General features: G+C 37.4%; 1 protein-coding gene across 7 annotated transcripts in view; it reads left to right on the top strand.

The window, feature by feature from the left end:
• Nhe2 (Na[+]/H[+] hydrogen exchanger 2) overlaps positions 1–13,727 on the top strand; it is a 63,673-nt gene that overhangs the window by 39,281 nt on the left and 10,665 nt on the right. For 4 of the 7 annotated variants that reach the window (XM_028300397.1, XM_028300394.1, XM_028300396.1 and 1 more), the window contains exons 4-9: positions 8,047–8,313; positions 9,151–9,376; positions 10,358–10,585; positions 12,355–12,572; positions 13,344–13,427; positions 13,501–13,709. In XM_028300397.1, the coding sequence (XP_028156198.1) occupies positions 8,047–8,313; positions 9,151–9,376; positions 10,358–10,585; positions 12,355–12,572; positions 13,344–13,427; positions 13,501–13,709 (1,232 nt within the window). The remainder of the gene's footprint in view (positions 1–8,046; positions 8,314–9,150; positions 9,377–10,357; positions 10,586–12,354; positions 12,573–13,343; positions 13,428–13,500; positions 13,710–13,727) is intronic. The other 3 variants (XM_028300398.1, XM_028300395.1, XM_028300393.1) reach the window with 1 other exon arrangement.

Genomic DNA, 13,727 nt, shown 5'->3' with positions numbered 1-13,727 from the left:
AAAAGCAATGCCTTTATCACTGTTCTTGAATTGTACGAGTGTAGGGCATAGCGGGGCTGAAAGTGCCGGGGGTAATGTATGTGATCGTATTATGTCGCATGTGGCCAACTGTTAGGCATTATGCGACATAATACGATAACATATCTAATTCTTTCTGTTGTCGAGATATTTGCCTCGGAACAATTTACCCCTGGCACTTTCAGCCCCGCTCTCCCTACTTACCTTATCTTGTACAGCTTTCTGACGGTTACAACATCGTTCCCCATCTTGTGTTCAGACAGGTCGTAAATATCGTAAGGTGCCCCTTACAAACCGTTACTGAAACCCGGCAAAGATTTAGATTTATCGACCTGTCAGTCACCTAACTTAGTAGATTATGCAATCTGGCTTGTCACTAGCCTCAACTAAAATTTCAGAATGTTCTATCGGTTTCCTTTGAATTGAAGAATACAAGTACAAGTTATTAAGTACAAGCAGTGCCGGATTAAGCCAGCGCGGGGCCTGTAGCAAATTTCTATCAAGGGGCCCTTGGTTTTCTTTAGGTTCTCAAGTTTAGGGTATTAAATGAAACAAAACTGTTACAAATGAACTTTTCTTGATTTAATGTGTGCAAATTTAGAGATAACACTTTCAATATCAACTTTTTTAAGCAAATCATGCTCTATATTCAACAAAGTAAGATGATTAAGACGTTCTTGTCCCATCGTGTTCCTTAATTCATCTATCTNCATAGTTACCTCGGAATGTGCGATAGCAATTTTGTGACCCGAGGTGGCAATCGCTAGTTCAAATTTTACACGAAGCCTCATATAATATTTTGTAGCGATTCTTAATTGGGTTTCAAATTGACTAAAATGCGACGTTGCCAAACGAGCGCTACGGATGCGGGTAATAAGCAATACTCAATCCTAAGTGCTTTACATAGAGCTTGGTTTGCTAGGGCAAACATCTACAGTGGTGCGCCGACGCTGCTTGACTCGTAACATGAATGAACGGGGGCGGAGCAAAATCGAGCGTGTGTGTGCAAACAATTTAGGCCCTTAAGGTGTCAAGGCGTTCGAGTCCCCGATAGTACCTTAGTAAACTTAAAGCTTAGTTACAACAAGGAATTTCCGAAATTCCCACGGGAACGGAAATTAGCGGGAAAATCCTTTTGTATGAAAAATCTAAACCGCTTAAGTTAGACGCTTGAAATTTGGCATGCAGGTAACTTAGGAAACTTAAAGCTTAGTTACAACAGGATATTGCAACATACCCACGGGAACGGGAGTTAGCGGGAAAAAATCTAAACCGCGTAGATGAAAAAATCTAAACCGCGTAGATGAAGGGGGTAAAACGGGATCCACGCGTACGGTGTCGCGGGCGGCCGCTAGTTTTTAATACGTTTTAATGTTGAAAAAGAACGTTCGCCACTGCAGTAGCGAAGCTTGCATGCGTTCCATGTAATAGACATGTTGACACCACCAGTCAATTGACGTACTTTTTAAAACTGTCAAAACGAAACTATCCCATAGATTTTGTATGGCACTACAAGCAAGTGACGTCACTATTTTGTCAACTCAATTAAACTACTTTTTTCAATTACAATGCGAACAAAAATCGTAATTTACAGGTAATTTAAAATTAATTAAGTTTTTAAGACCAGAATGAAGGGTCTTTTTAAAAAAGATGTGGTTTCCAATTATTGGGGTATGGTGTCAAACTGTGTATTGTCATTATTCCCGTTTCTAACTTATTCATCGTTGAAACTATCTAACTTAATCTTTTTTTATTTCGGTCAGACCGGCGCTGGAGCGCGGGGCCCCCAAATTCGCGGGGCCCGTAGCATTTGCTACTCTTGCTACGTGGCTAATCCGGCACTGAGTACAAGAGGGTACAAGTTATTAATTTCAAGCTCAGGATGAACATATACTTGATTTTGAATAAATACAGAATGAACTCAAGGAATGTGTGATTTTAAATTCGACGAAATCCTGTATTTAGGTCGCGAAAAGCCTAACCGCTTAGTAAAATTGAAATACAGTGACCCAGAAAATCACATTCCCTAATACTCATCTATTTGTAAGGCAATTTTACACTTCCTTCCTGTTCTAATTTTCCCGTCCATAAACCGTGTTCCGTAGCAGATATTGGGTAGATCAAAGCCTGAGCATCCCCTTTGACTGTAGTCATTGACAGGTTAGTCGTTTGGGACTTGGGAAATACAGTTTACAAAATGAAATTAAATTATCTTTACTAAATTTTGACCATTATTTGGCACGTATGATCATGAAAAGGCTTAGAAGGAAGCTTCATAGCAAGTGCAGTTAAGAATCGCCGAAACTAAAATTCAAGATTATCGAATTTTCCATGAGATTTTCAGTTATGAAAATGGGGACCATGAATGAATGGATAACAGTGACTTAACTGCCTAATTAATCATTATACCTACATCACAGAGGTTATGGGCACTAAAGCCTGGTCCGTGAGCACGTAGAATCCCGTCCAATGACCCCAAGCTGCCCATCCTTGTCGCTCGCGCGTAATTATATTGCTGTCGCGACTGTGCGACGCGCGCCAGTAGTGAGTGTGACTCACGGACCAGGCTTTAGTATAACTCATTATACAATGTATTACATTATTGCAGTGGATCTTTACTAATCTACTTAGGTACTTAATGTTGATATTCTCATCTTATAAATGAAAGTAACTCTGAAGGCGAGCTTTTATTACATTTCCCTGGTAAGAATGTACATTAGCCTAACCAACCAACTTAAAGGCGCCTTAGCGAAGCTACGATATATCCTAAGATCAATAAGTAATATCATTTGAAACCTGCGTGTTCGACTAAGTTTTAGGCCCACTCAGGCCCGTATTTCGACACTCGAAACTCGATTTTGCTTGTAGCAATAAGAAGCTACTTATAATATGAATTCACTACTTTTTGCTCGATCTACTAACAACTAAAATTATTATTAGTATGTTTTTTTACATAATTAAGTAACTTAATTGGAAACAAATTAGGTTTCAGGGAAAAACAGAAACTTTTCAAGGAAGTAGTGCCTTGGAATTAAATTAACGCTGCAAGTTATACAATACCTATCAATTTACCTTCCTGAACCAAACTAAACATAACTAGAAGTGATAAATTAGATATCCGCCAATTCCTTGTCATCCGTCAATGGCGCGCCCATCTGTTTTCGGAACACGGGCGGTGGAACGAGCTTGATCATTTAGGATAGCTCGTTTCCCTCGAACTTTTTCCACCTTGCATGTCAAGGCTAATGTTTGAAGTTTCACGATAAGTACAAACTTTTGTTAGGGCTTACAGAAAACTTGTGTTATTAATGTGCTTGGAATATTCAGCGAAAATACACGACTTGATGTTCAGAGTTTTACATATTTGTTGTTTGTTAACAATACTTATTTGTCTTCATCAATTATAATCATGGAAATTGGGGATATACATACACCTACCTAACTCTAAAATATGTCTAGATCAAAACAAAATTGACTGCGTAGATACCTACATCTATATGTACTATGTAGGCGTGTTTACACTTAGCAGTAATTGATGAGCTCGTGATGTACCACATCTAAGGGTCCATACACACCACGTTTTTTTCAGGCGCTAACGACGCAACTCGTGCTTTGGTTCCCGTTGCTGCGCTGCTAGAACGAATTAGAAAAAAAATAGAAAGAACTCTGCAATTGCATTGCTGCAAAGTTTGTTACATTGTTTGCGATAACATTGCGTAAACGCGTTTCTATTATGTACAAAAAGCGCGTCGATGTCGTCGATGCCTGAAAAACAAGTTGTGTGCTTGGGCCCTAAGCTTCGACGTGCAAAATTGCTCATCATCTTTCATCGGTTACAAAAGATCGCGCTTGTTTGTGGTTTTCGCCATAAAGATTATTTTTAAATTTATTTTTGGCTACTTTAATGACTATGAAAGGGTGTTTTTGAGAATTTGTAGACACTGGTACATTTTGCCTGAAAATGCTGCTTAAGTAAGAAATTAAGCTCTATTGGCAAGTAAAAGAAAAAATGCCGGGAAATTAGAAGTTCTGAAGTTAGTATGTGTGATGTAATGTAGTGGATTTTCATTTAATTTTTATTTACGGCTTTATGTAACGTAACTTAAGATGTAGGGTACTATTTCAATTAATGTAGATAGAACTTGAGATATAACTTGAATAGAGAGACTATTACACGCGTCTGAGAGGTCTATTCTATTGTTTCTATGACTTGAAAACCTTTCATGTACAAAGTTATCGGAATAGCTAGCTATACAATATGGCTATGTCTATTCCCCTCTCTTGTACATATACCTTACATTAACTTAATTACATATATAAAATATTTGTTTTATTTATAACCTTATTAATCCCATCCTCGACCCAAATCGCAGACGATGTGGAGTGACGTCCTTGCGACATTTTCAGGGATTCCCCGTTCTAGATAATATGTAAATGTTCTTCGGGACTCCAATATTTCTCTAATATCTTTATTAGCAAATTGGGCCAAGTGATTTGTTGAGAGTCTTCTGTTTATTTTGATAAAACGAAATAAGTCCTGCCCTCATTCATGCTGTCAATTCATGAGCCACTAAATAATTAGTTATATTTTAAGAATTGTTATTGTAAATTTAAATAAATTTTGCTTTGGGCTCACACAGAGCCCTTAGGATTTCAAATTTTTGACACAAAATAGTACCTATTATTTCAATTAGTTACCTACTTATGATTGGCTTGATGGGCTGTCGTCCTTAGACAAACACCATTTATAGATTTGGTTGAATATATTTAAATACATCAAAACCTTGCATTTCTGTAATAATAAATATTTAATAGTCCATGTAGGTAAATACAATTGCGTTACAAAACATATTACACAATATTTTGTTAAAAAATAAGTTAAATATAGAAAGTAGTGATTTTTATAATAATGAAGGAAACACAAGCAAATAGTTTGGAAATAATTATCTTGTAACTCATCACAAAACATAAATCGACAAAACACTTTACCATTAATTTGGAACAGAAGTTTGTTTTCTTGTATGGAAGCTAAAGTGACTGCTCCCCGGTCTAGACTTTCTCCTTCTTTTGACTGAAAACATTTTTTTGTATTTACTTTTCAAAAAGCTCCGCCGGGACTTTACTGAATAAGCGCCGTAGGCGTATCCTTGCCCCGGAGATCTCACATCGGTCATTTCATTATTTCCCGGATACATTTGCTGAGGCACCACCGGGGACCTTTGTGTAGTGAATGCTACATACGGAGATGTATTCGGCTTTGGAATGAACCCAGTGGTGCGCTCGCTGCGCTTTCGAGACGCCCTTTCGCCGTGAGTCGGACAATGGGAATCAATCTCCAAAGAAATAATAGAAACACTCGTCTCGGAGAATTCCTCATCCACCATCGGGTTAGTGAATTTATCTTCGTACCTCAACGTGTGCACATTAGTGTAGTAATTGCCCATTTTCACGTCAACGAAATCAAAAGACGCGCTCGACACCTTTGACTGGTCAGCAGACTCCTTCGGCGAACACCTCTTGTTTCGGAACTGACAACCGACGTCTCTTATGAATATAACCGCTTCATTGCTTTCGATATTATTAGCGTTGCTGCCCGAGTTACACTTGCAGTCCGGACAATTGTACTGACAGGACTTATTCGACTTGCAACAGTTGCAAGATGTTGGAGAAATAACCGGACTCGGCGAAGATATATTTTGAGGACACGTCACCTTTGGGCTCAATAAGAAAGGCTGTTGCTGAATCTCGCTAAGGAATTCACATGCATTTTGCATTTGAGAAACGATGTTGACGTTATTTTCTATATTGTTTCCCAGAGGTTCATATTGACATTCAGGATAATACTTGCATTTCGGGATGTGAGGACACTGAACGTCGCTTTCCACATCATCAACGTTTTTCGCGGGTTCCTCGTAATGAAGGTTCTTTAGAGGCACACACAGCGGCAGATTAACGCACCGAGGTCGATGTAAACACGGTGGAATATATTCGCAGTTGTTTTTTAGGACGTTTGCCCTCTGACATGAGGGAACGACTGTGCAGGGAGGGTGGTGTCGACACGCTTTCGTTATTCGGATTATTCTGGGCGATGTTTTCTGGTTAGATTGCTTCCTGAGGCATTTGTGGGTCATGTAAATATTATCGGTTGGCAATATCTGGCACACCGGTACTAACTCGCATCGAGGCTCATGGTAACAGTGGTCTTCAGCTATTAACGATTTCTGTCTGTTGGTTTTAGATGACTTATGCTTCGAAGAATTGTCTTTGAAACGATACAGTGAAGAATTGACATACTTCATGCTTTCTTCCTCATCCGTAGTACTTAACAAAACGTCAACATTTTCTCTGCATTTTGGACATGTTATTTTACGGTGTTTCTTTAAAGACTTGGATTTACTCGTCTTGCTTGTTTTACTAACATTATCATTCTGAATAACATCAGTTATAGTAGGCATATCGTGTTTATTAGAAACATTAATAATGGGTTCATTTTTGGTAGGTATAAGTTCATATTTTTCTATCACCTCTACATAATCAGTGCTTAGAAGTTTATCCTCTCTTGGTGTATTTTTAGGCTTTTTCGCTTTAGTATTACTTTTGTTGTCTGCTTCTTCTTGTGTTTTAAACTTTGAAGTGCTCGTAACTTGATCCGCTACGGTTAAAGATTTGCTGTTCTTTGCTAGTTCAGTAAGAGATTTCTTGTCAGTACATGGACATGCGTAAGAAAATAATTGACAAGGACAAGGGTCTTCAGTGCGCTTACCGCGATCCTTCTTTTTGTGTTTTTTCTCTTCCGGGATCGGATTAGTATACTCGGTTCGGTATTTAGCAAATGACCAAAATTTTTGTTGCATATCTGTTATATCTTTTCCGTAATAGCACTTCTGACCATCATCATAATATGCATCATCTCGCAAAAATATTTCTGATGAAAGGACACATTCGTTTGGATACGTCTTCTTTATTTTCTTCGTGTTTATCTCAATACTATCTTTAGGTAAAAGCTTGGGTTGTATTTGCGTCGCACACTCTTGTACAATTGCGTTGGATTTACCAGTGAAGCCATTTGTATTCATAGGTATTTTCATTACCTTTAATAAATTCACATTCGACGAGCTCACATCGTTAAAACAATGGAAAGAATGCCTTTTTGCGATATCATCAAGGTCATAAAATATCGTACTTGTCGACCTAGCAACAGATCTGAAGCTGTGCTCTTTATTTAGGAGGTGATATTTCTCACTAGTTACGTATTGTGTGGTGTTTAACATCAGTGAATTAGTATCAAGCCTCGCTTTCTCAGTATCACCACAAGTAGTTTGGAAAACTGACAAGTCTTTCTGTTTGTGCTTTGTATTCTTGTATAAAATATTATTGAAAGGTGTAGAACCAAATAGATCGTAAATACTCGTGTAAGATTTTGCGTGAGGCAACTTCTCTCCGGCAACGCGCATTATAATTTGTAAACCAATTTATTTAGCTCTTATAACTTGTAGATTTTAATCGTATAATAACGGTACAAAACCACTAATCTTCGGAAGTCCATTACATAACATAACAGATGTAATCAGTAAAAAATACTTAGAAACACTTGTGCTTTCAGGTTTCTAGAAATACTTGCGTAATTTTATTACATTTTACCATTTTTACGAGTTTTTGGTGAATGTCACAATGTCATTGTCAATGTTATCTCAATGTCAAGGTTTACTTTTAAATTCTATAGAGTTTTGTTCACTGGGTGTAATGTAATGATGTTCGAAGCAAAAAGTGTTTAACATTATTTAATGTTCTAATAAAAAAGCCGAAGGGCACGCAAGGCTTTATAAAATGTTTAGCTGTTCTAGGCCATATAAGTAAATTGTAGGTGATAGACCTACTTACATAAGATCCCAATAAACAAAGAAGCTCTTTAATTCTCGAACTATAAACAATATCTCTGTCTACCTTTTTACAAAATGCACCTATCTAACCAGCTCGCACTTTTTCTTAACCCCTACAAGTATAATTATTAAGACTTAAACTTCCTAGCAGGTTTCCACATGACGCCGAAATTGTCGAAGATTTTCCCGGAGTCCTGCTTGCTGATCTTCGTTGGAGTGCTCATTGGAGCCCTACTGTTAAGCACCCACAGCGTGCATGTGCAGCCGCTGACTCCAGACACATTCTTCCTGTACATGCTCCCTCCAATCATCCTGGATGCCGGGTACTTCATGCCGAATAGGCTGTTCTTCGACCATTTGGGAACTATCCTGCTGTTTGCGGTGGTCGGGACCGTGTTCAATACTTTGACGATTGGTGAGTGTAAATTTTTTATCTTCATGTACTTAATATTTAATATTAAATTGTACGGACAACAAACATCAAGATAATCACTGCACCTTATGTATAGGACAGGTAATAGGTTCGATCATTGTATAAAAAATACTGATTACATTTCTAATTGAGTGCTACTTCATTTTATGCTATCCTCAAGAATATTTCGAGAAAATTCATGGTAAAACTGGGCATAACTTTAAAACGTATCTCAATAATAAGTGGCTAAGTAATTCAGCTTGCGAGACTTCCTAAATTCGTTCTTTAATTGCCGCCTGGTCATTAGTGGTCATTAACGAAACATAAAATAAGTTTTAATCCCTTCAGCGACCGAAATGTAATTGCATAATTAGTGTTAAGGATGGTAACATCTGTAGAGAATGGATGCCACTGGAAGAGTATCATGATTAACTGCATTTTTCTAAATATCAGTAGATTTTGTCCATGTTTCGATTTTTATACCTACACCGATCAATTCTCTTTAGCAGTAAAAAGACATGATCCTTAATCTGATATATTTGTTAAGCATCACAATTAAATACCTATTATAAGCGAATTCGAAATCATGATAGTCGGTCAGACTAGCCGACTCGTGATACGCGGATTCGATCCCCGCCGCTTGAATACGAGTATAGTAGTGAACCCACTCGTAACACAGGCATATTTTTAGCATACCACAAGGGATTATTTTTATTACAATTTGAATTTACAAAAAATATTTTATCCTAAATATACTTTTTTGCGCACTGCTGTTTTTCTGTATGTTATCGTAGGTTTTGAACATAATAAATGTTCTTATGAGAATCACTTTCGCCGTAGGTGCGTCATTGTGGGCCTGCGGTCAAACCGGTATGTTCGGCTGCACAACCCCACTGCTGGACATGCTGCTCTTCGGCGCGCTCATCTCAGCAGTGGACCCGGTGGCGGTGCTGGCCGTCTTCGAGGAGATCCACGTGGATGAGATCCTGTACATCGTGGTGTTTGGGGAGTCGCTGCTGAATGACGCTGTTACTGTCGTGCTTTACCACATGTTTGAGGCTTACACGTAAGTCTATTTGTGAGATTTTATAAAAATAGTTGACTACTTGATAGTGATGTACTCGTATTTTATCCACCCTGAATAAATAAAACCCCTTTAAAATGCAAGCACGGTAGGTAATCAAAGACAGCCATTTATTTCGTTGTTACATTTAGAATCGGACAAACACATTCAACACAAAAATACCAACTATTTTTTCTGTAATAATTTATTAGACAGCCATTTTTCGCTAGGAGCGTTTCCCAACACGACGCACCCGAACTAACGTTGATTAGAACAATTAATTTACTTAATTGACTCAAACGGATTGAACGAATCCGTCACCCCCTAGGGCTATAAGCCGACTAGTTATGTAGGTATCAACGTCTCACGTTTTTGATGACGAAAAACCTGTTTCGTTACGTTGATAGCAATAAGATTGCTTATGGAATATTATAATTTAAAATTATGATCACCTAATTATTTAGGGCTATGCGGTATAAAGTAAAGGTCACAAATTACTACGCACGCTACGACGTAGCAAATTACGTCGTAGTCGTAGATTACCTACTACGAATTTGCGTAGACCTGTAGCGTAGTAGTCATGTGTGCTACAACTTAGAAAACTTTCGTAGCTACGACTGCTACGACGTAGTAATTTAGCTTTACGTATTTTTTTTACTTTGTAAGAGGTGTTTTTTAAACTATTTTTTTATCAGTCGGAAAAATCAATAAAAATCATTGTTTAATCAAGCTTCATTTATGAAAGTACCTACTAACATAGTTTTTAAGCCACATTATTTAATACAATGATTGTTAATTTAGTCCGAAATAAATTATTTATTAATCAATTAGAACAAATCAAGCATGTTGTGAAAAATTGTGTTTGTCTAATTATTATCATTTATCTGTGAAAAATGTTTGTAGATCAATTGATGCTCATTATAAATGATTTGTTCATAAATGTCTAAATAGTTTGAGAAAAAAAAATGTTTTTTTCTTCCACAGAGAGATGGGACCATCAAAGCTAGTATACACCGACATTCTAGCTGGTCTGGCCTCATTCCTGGTGGTGGCGGTAGGCGGCACCTGTATCGGCGTCATCTGGGGCTTCGGCACCGGTCTGGTGACCCGGTTCACGAACGAAGTCCGGGTCATCGAGCCCATATTCATCTTCGTCATGGCGTACCTGGCGTATTTGAACGCCGAGATGTTCCATATGAGTGGTATTCTAGCGTAAGTATTAGGTTTCATAATATTATGAGTTTCAATCAATGTTGAAAAGTCGTCAAGCTACATAAATCCAGCGCACTTTATTACACATTCCCCTTTGTTTTATACTTTTGAAAATAATAAAAGAGGAACAGCTTTCGATAAATGTAACTTTTTATGTGTGAATACGGTTGAAATGTTACACTTATTGTTGCGCCGTAAATATGGCCTTTTTGCAATAAAATCGGCCGTAAATTCAAAGTAATGCGAAACTGTGCTCATGGTAGAGTGCTATTTCTAATAGCACTAATAAAAATCTTTTGAGTACTCGCTGAAATTTAAAGCATCGGTTTAGACACGTTTATTGCTCTGTGAGAATAATATAACTTTCCCTTTTTACTGTATTCCTGAGTTGTAGACCACAATACAATTCCAGATTAAGAGAACGTCGCAAAATGAGCAAAACAAAAACATAAATAAATTAACAACAGTGTAATTAGAAGTCTTATTTCACAAAAAAATGCAGCAATAATTAGTGTGATAATTATTTAGACCAAATAAAAAATTCATGGTTCCAAGAGTACTTAAGTTAGGATTTGGAGAAACTCATGAATAATAATTTGTTGAGGTTTTACTTTTAATGTGGGTAAAGTACCTAATTTGTATACATATTTTATTAAGGCAATCTAGGTCGTAGGTAGGTAGTAGGTATTATTGCGGAGAGTATGCGAAAAACGATCGAACGGTAGGTGTCCTATTATTTCAAATATTCCTATTTCCTTTTGCTTCGGATATCTATTTGAACCCTGTTTCCTCTCTTTGGCTAGGATCCCTTTAAAGCCATTCCCGGGAGTCCCGTACGGAAACGGTCAGGGATAAAAGTGGGAGGACGGAATGTTAAGTCCGTTTATTTGCTTGTTTGCTCTTAGTCACTTCGGTCCGGTCACTAGTAAAACGGAATTCAAATTCTCTGTTTTGCCTAAGGTTAACTGGAAGAAAATGCCACATGGCATTAAGTTCTCCTTTTTGTACTGCCTATTAAAGCGATTTTTGGAATAATGATATTGCATATTTTAAGCGTTTCATCTAGAGAAGAATCTATTTAATACCAAAGTTATAGATAAAAGCATCAATTTGTGAACATGAAAAATTTGGGGTTACGGAACCTTTTTAAAAATTTAACTGATAGAAGATGTTTTGAAATGTATAGAGTGATCTGAATTTATGTTCTGTAAGTTTACCTGTGTCGAACTTTAGTCTCAATTGGATTACGAGTATAGTTACTAGCAGTTATCGTATTATGTTGAGGATTCCCACGGGATAACCACTTTAGCGACGGTTACAAAATTATTCAGTGTCCTGTATTAGGGTTAAGCCTGAAGGATATAAGATACTCTCATGGAATGTCTTATTAGATTGCCCCAGTTTATGGTCCTTGCAATAAAACTAAGTTGTGAATTTAGCACGTACGTGACGACAATAAATCAAAAGTGACCAGCCGTACTTGAATGGAGCGTTTATGAGGTGGTAGATATGAGAAAAGCTCATTATCCAAGTAACTGGGTATTTTAGTTTATGGGATGAGATATCACTCATTAAATTGTTGTTTCTTTATTTCTGTATTATCCCTGACAAAATCGTAGGCATTTCCAGGAAGTAATTTAATGGAACTATGCAAATTATCCTTCGACGTACATTTAAGTTAGGATTGTTATTTTTCTATCGTTATTTGATATACCTATGACCTAAATAGGATTCTTAACTCAAAGCAACTCGTATTACTACCATTCCAGAATAACATTCTGCGGTATAACAATGAAGAACTATGTGGAAGGCAACATATCGCACAAGTCGCACACGACCATCAAGTATACCATGAAGATGCTGTCGTCATCCTCGGAGACCATAATCTTCATGTTCCTGGGAGTGGCCACCGTGAACAACAACCACGACTGGAACACGTGGTTCGTGCTGCTAACCATCGTCTTCTGCTCAACATTTCGGATAATAGGTAAGATTTTTTTCTAATTTTTTGTTCTTCTGATACTCTTTAACCAGTAAAAAAGTTTGGTACTGACATATCTCACGACTGGAACGCGTGGTTTCGTGCTATTAACCATATTCTTCTATTCAATATTTTGAAGAACGTATGTTTTTTAACTGTCAGTTCTTTTGTTTTTTTATTCCTACAAGCAATTAAAGTAGTGGTTATAGTCATTGAATTAACACAAAATAAAATTAATGCGGACATGACATACCTAATATTTAAGAAACTTGTATAACATAGTCTCGCTCGTCCATCAAAAGCTATCGTAAACTCCCTAACCTTCTGATTTCCCGATAAGCAAGAGTACGGTCATTTGACACTTAAATAGAAAATGCATTAAACTGGCTCTTTACTACCGATAAAAATAAGTGATCTTTCAAGTTTTAGAGGCAAAATCTACTTGGAAACAGGTTTATTATTCTAGTGATGGATTTATATAAAAGCTGTCGATGACATTCACATGAGTGAACACGGCTATCTCGACCGAGCGATTCGCCATCTGCGTCTGACTATTCTAATATAGGTAGTGTCATATAAAACTACTTTCAGGGGCAATATTTCTGAATCAATATCGAAAGAAAGATGGCAATAATATTGAAATTATTGTTGTTACGTATTGAACAGATGACTATGTTAGAATAACAATTAGAAATGGAGCAAATTTTTGTGGAAACAGCTATAAATTTATGACTGTTAGATTTTTTACAAAATAATATTGATATAATATTGTTTCAGGGGTGTACATATTTAGTGCTGTAGCTAATAAGTTCCGTTTGCACAAACTTAATACGGTCGAGAAGTTTGTTATGTCTTATGGAGGTAAGAAGAATATTTCTAACGGTATTTTTAACCTTATCAAAAGGCAACGAGTGACGATTTTCGACTGTAACAGGTCTTCGAGGCGCGGTAGCGTTCGCATTGGTGCTATTAATAGACCCGGAGGTGGTGCAGTTGCAGCCGATGTTTGTGACCACCACCATAGCGGTGATATACTTCACGGTCTTCATCCAGGGCATCACGATAAAGCCGCTGGTGAAGATCCTCAACGTGAAGACGGCGGAGAAGAGGAAGCCTACGATGAATGAGAGGATACATGAAAGGGTAATCGTACATTAGTTA

This window comes from Ostrinia furnacalis, unplaced genomic scaffold (genome assembly GCF_004193835.3).
Source record: "Ostrinia furnacalis isolate ACB-3 unplaced genomic scaffold, ASM419383v2 OfSCF0710, whole genome shotgun sequence".
NCBI classification, from domain to species: Eukaryota; Metazoa; Arthropoda; class Insecta; order Lepidoptera; family Crambidae; genus Ostrinia; species Ostrinia furnacalis.
Note: the sequence above shows the minus strand (reverse complement) of the source record. Positions and strands in the feature narration are given on the sequence as shown.